We start from the raw sequence: 5,022 nt of genomic DNA on the forward strand, positions 1-5,022 counted from the left end.
GACATCATTATTTGTCTCCCATGACGACATTGGTGTATTGGGTGAGGATGACAATTCAAGTGGGACTGATAGTGATAAGTCGTCCTTTTGCTTCCCTCCGAGCATGAAAGATTGATTCTTTCAGGTGTAGACTTTGAAACTGCACTTCAAGTGTCTGTTATGGACTTAGAATGGTTAAAGTGAAAGATTCCAAATGAAAAATGTTTGTACAAAATGAGGCACGAGACAATGGAGGGAAGCTTAAGACATACGAATTTAAGCGAAAGAGAGTGAGAAAGTCGTTGAAGGTTTCAAGGCAGAACAAGTATTGAGTCTGGAGGAGGTTTGTGAAGAGAAGTTGTAGTATAAAAGAAAGAAATATTTGACATGAGAGTAATTTAGAAAAACAACTTAACTATATTGAAGCTTCTTTATTATATCACACGGTAGTGCAGCGAAACCTATACGAGACAATAATGAAAAACTTAAGTAGGTTGTATATGTTGTACACGTCGACGTGATTTTATTGTATTCATAGTTGATGTATAAGTGTACATCCAGAATGATAGGGTCTAGTTGTTTGGGTCTACGGCGGCGCTGTGTAAAACAATGGTCTCCATGGTCAAGCCAGGGCCAAACCCATATAAAACACCCCACTTTAGTCCTTCACCAGTACTGGATTTCCCTTTCTCCAAGGACCAACTTCTCATCTCATCCAGTATGAACAGCACACATGCACTAGACATGTTCCCATACTCTTTCAGAACTTGTTTGGTTGCTCTCAATTTATCAGGGTTCAACCCAAGCGTTGCTTCTATCTGCTTCAAGATTGCAGGGCCACCAGGGTGGGCAACCCAAAACAAGGAGTTCCAGTCACTGATCCCAAGTGGGTGGAAGGCTTCTTCGAGGCTTTTCTCTATGTTCTCTCCAATCAACTGAGGAACGTTATCCTTAAGATGAAAGGTTAGCCCCACCTCACGCAAGTGTCCTTCAATTGCCCCCTCAGAGTTGGGTAGAATTGTCTCAGATGCTGACACAAGGTGAAACAGTGGTCGTTCGATGGATGTGTCAGGATCAGATCCAACAATCACGGATGAAGCTCCATCTCCAAAGAGGGCTTGTCCCACCAACGAGTCCAAGTGTGTTTCACAGGGTCCACGAAAGGTGACAACTGTGATCTCAGAACACACCACGAGAATACGTGCTCCAACATTATTCTCAGCAAGGTCTTTAGCGAGACGAAGAACGGTGCCACCAGCATAACAACCTTGATGGTATAACATGAACCTTTTGGTGGATGGTTTAAGGCCCAAGAGCCTCAGAAGTTGGTAATCAGCACCAGGCATGTCTACACCCGAGGTGGAGCAAAATATGAGATGAGTAATATCTGATCTTGGTCTGCCCCATTCCTTTAAGGCTTTGGATGCTGCCTTCTCACCAAGCTTAGGAACCTCCTCAACTAATATGTCTTGGCGTACATCCAAGGATGGTTCCTCGTAAGCACCTATGTTGGGGTTTTCTTTCAGCATTTCTTCAGTGAGATGTATGTAGCGTTTCTCTATCATCGACTTCTCACCTGTTGTTCACACAAAAAGCCACATTGAATCAGTGAGATATATATATGTGATGCATGAATTTGTAGATAATAGTGTTGATCTTACATATGCGCTTTAACTTGGCCTTGAGTTGAGTCATGTGATCGCTCTTGGTGACTCGAAAGTAGTAATCGGTGAAGTCAGATTGGTAAATGCAGTTGGATGGAGTTGCAGTGCCAATGGCCAGAATGGTGGCTGGGCCACGAGCTCTTTGTTTCTCTCGGATTTCCTCCAAATGTGCCATTTTGGTTCCAGAAGGTTGATGACCTAAAATATTTAAGCAAGCAAATCAATTGCACTGCATGAGATGATTTGAGAAAATCCCTTTGCATCTATTTATAGTTGGATTCTCATAACCTATTCTCACTAATCTAATATATCCACGTATCTGCAATAAGGTTTGGTGCCCGACACGTGCTTCAGCTGCAGGGTTTATCTACATATATAATTAACCATCTACTATCGAGAGCAAGAAGAAAAATCTACCAAAAAATATGCAGTCCATTGCACTTCATGTATGCCATTGGTTTATACCAAATTTTTATATACGTCTTTTCATTTTTCTATCCATTGCATATTTGTTTCACCCCAAAAAAATGTCATATGTATTCATGCTATTTCTATTAATTAATTAATTCTAGATTTCACAGAATTTCGACTTAACTCAAGTAGATCCTATCATCATACTAATGAGAAATATTAAATATTAAAATATGATACATTGATAACTCATACTATTATGTTAAATACTAATGAGAAATATTAAATATTTATACTATTATATTATAATTTTTAATATTATTATTTTAATATTTTCCATATCAATTAATTTCAAATTTATCTTTTATTATATATTTCTAAATCCACGTTAATAGTTGTAAACAATTCTGAGGAAACTATCATTTTCCTATTAAAATACTAATATTAGTTAACAAAAGTAGAAGATATTCATCTCATGGTTATAGAAGGATTTTATAAATAATTAAAAATAAATAAATACATAAGACAGTATAATAAATCTAAATGGAAATCATACCCGTTTAATGAGGTAATAGAGACCTTAATAAATAAATAAATATAGTTGGCTATAAATAAAATTGTTAGAATCAGCAGAAGACAGAGAATTATAAATATTTAAGTGTAAGGATCATCGCATAATAATAATAATAATAATGATAATAATAATAATAATATTTCTTTCCTCGTCTTGAAATTATTAGTTTGGAGTGCCTCAATTTCACACAACTATCATACTTAGTCGATCATGTAAGTAACATAACATCAGCAATATTGTATGTGTATACAGACTTTTATTTTATCCTTTTGTTGCTATTCTTTCGAGAATAAAATAAAAAACATTATATATACTCTATTTCTTTTTTATTCAGCATAAAAAAATTCTACTGTAGTTTATATTTATTTTCAAACAAGTGTGACAAAATGCATATAAAAATGGGATGTAAAACTGAATTAGAACGTCAGTTGTATATATGATTTTTTAAAAAAGTAGTATTTTACAACTAAAACAACATTTAACAACTATATATATATATATATATATATATTTATATATATATAAAAGCTTTGCATGTATGAAAAATGCATAAAATTTAAGAATAAAACTGTGGAGTATTTCTCTCACCGCTTTAATTGTACAAAATATACATAAGATTTTGATAAAAATATGTTTTCTTTAATTTTGAACAATAGTTTTAAAATATTTATAAATGAAAAAGAAAGACTAGAAAAACATGTATATAATTATATGAAGTACTACACACACAAAAATTGATGTTTGAATCAGAAGATTGAAAATTTACCTATAACATAATATTTGCGTAATTATGTCTCCGGATAAAATTTGCTTACACCTGTAATATATATTGTTGAAGTAATTTAAATTAATTGAATAAAATATCTTTATCAAATCACTTGTCCAAATTGTATACTTCATCCATTCGTATCATGCACACACGTTTTCATACACTGACATCATACGAATAAACATTATTCTTAAAAATAAAAAAATTAGATAATATGTTTATAATAGTATTACATTCTTTTTCGTACACATGAATTGTATAAACTATTTTATTTCAGGTTGAGAAGAACTCTCTCTTATCTTATGTTAACTTTTGTATAACAAAATTATATGTTAATATTATTTTTCTTTTCTTTTCAAGAATTTCACATCCTATATTATTTATTTATTTTATTAATAAAAATAAAAAATAAATAAAAACCATTTTAAGAATAACCATCTGATACAAAATTAAACATTATTTATTACATTATAAATCATATACGTAAATTCCATTTGCGCACGCACTGTCGAATATTTTTTTGTATGATGTCAATGGATTAACATAATCCCGCAATCATAATTCACTCATGCGTGGTTCTCAAAATCACTAAATGTGTTTGATTCAAGGTTTGAAATTTCGGAAATGGAAAATTAATAAAATGAAAGTTATTCAGTGATTACTTAATGTAAGACGAGAATGGATAGAAGAAAGATCTCATTTATAAATATAAACTTATAAATCAACTAATTTTATAATTATTTTCTCTCTCTCTTTCTTATCTGTCAATTTCTTTATTAAATTAAACATTTAATTGCATGGTTATGTCGGTACTGTTATATCCATCGGAAAAAAACACTCAAACCAAACGAAATTGTTGTCAAATAACTTCGACCCTTTGAACTTTTATTACGAGTTCAGAGACCAATTATAAAAAAAATTATGGATTCTGAGCTTATATATAATTTAAAACATAAAATATATTACAGAATATAATTAGTTAAAACACTATATATACACAAATTCCACTTAATATCTTTCTATTACAAAAAATAAAAATATTTACAATTTAAAAATATGCATAATTCATTTTGATAGTGTAGACTCTAAATTTAAAGAGAAGTTACTGCAGAATGAAATGTTATTCTTTAACATAAGCGAAGGTGATAATATTGAATTGTTCTCAAACATAGATTCACCATTATTTATAATTTTTTTTGTTTTTTAATAAAGAATCATAACTTATTAACTACTTTTAGTTCTTATTTTTTTAATTTCCTTATTCATTCTACGTCTCAGTAATTTATATATTCCTTTTGGATTTCTATGTAAATATAGACCTACACTTCTCAGAACTACATGTATATTTATTTACTTATTTATTTGAGTAAGTTATATTATATGTTTGTTATAATTTTAAATAGTTTTAAGAAAACATTTTAATAAAATTTTATCTACCCTTAAAAATACCCATATGTGCAGTAGGAGAGATAATGAAAAGTGGTGTTTTTTTATCAACAAATAATAAATTAAAATTAATGAAAATACTTTAGGGTGTGCTAACTCTTATACCAGAACCATCAATTATATGAAATTCTTTGGATAAAGTTGATATAGCTGCTTTTTGACAAATAAATATGAAAAAA

At 30.6% G+C, this 5,022-nt stretch overlaps 1 protein-coding gene across 1 annotated transcript; it reads right to left on the reverse strand.

The window, feature by feature from the left end:
* Positions 1-376: 376 nt before the first annotated feature.
* Positions 377-1,880, reverse strand: LOC137822606 (chalcone synthase-like). Its single transcript, XM_068627515.1, has 2 exons — positions 1,641-1,880; positions 377-1,555 (listed from the first exon to the last, which is right to left on the reverse strand). Exons 1-2 carry the CDS (start codon positions 1,816-1,818, stop codon positions 552-554), a joined length of 1,182 nt encoding a protein of 393 aa, XP_068483616.1. The 5' UTR covers positions 1,819-1,880; the 3' UTR covers positions 377-551.
* Between the last annotated feature and the right edge of the window lie 3,142 nt (positions 1,881-5,022).

This window comes from Phaseolus vulgaris, chromosome 9 (genome assembly GCF_000499845.2).
Source record: "Phaseolus vulgaris cultivar G19833 chromosome 9, P. vulgaris v2.0, whole genome shotgun sequence".
Classification (NCBI taxonomy): domain Eukaryota; kingdom Viridiplantae; phylum Streptophyta; class Magnoliopsida; order Fabales; family Fabaceae; genus Phaseolus; species Phaseolus vulgaris.

Bases quoted from the DNA above. Each gene is read 5' to 3' on its own strand.
- LOC137822606 (XM_068627515.1), bottom strand. From the start codon at position 1,818: ATGGCACATTTGGAGGAAATCCGAGAGAAACAAAGAGCTCGTGGCCCA. The intron at 1,556-1,640 runs GTAAGATCAACA...TGTGAACAACAG, and splicing joins GGCCAAGTTAAAGCGCATAT to GTGAGAAGTCGATGATAGAG.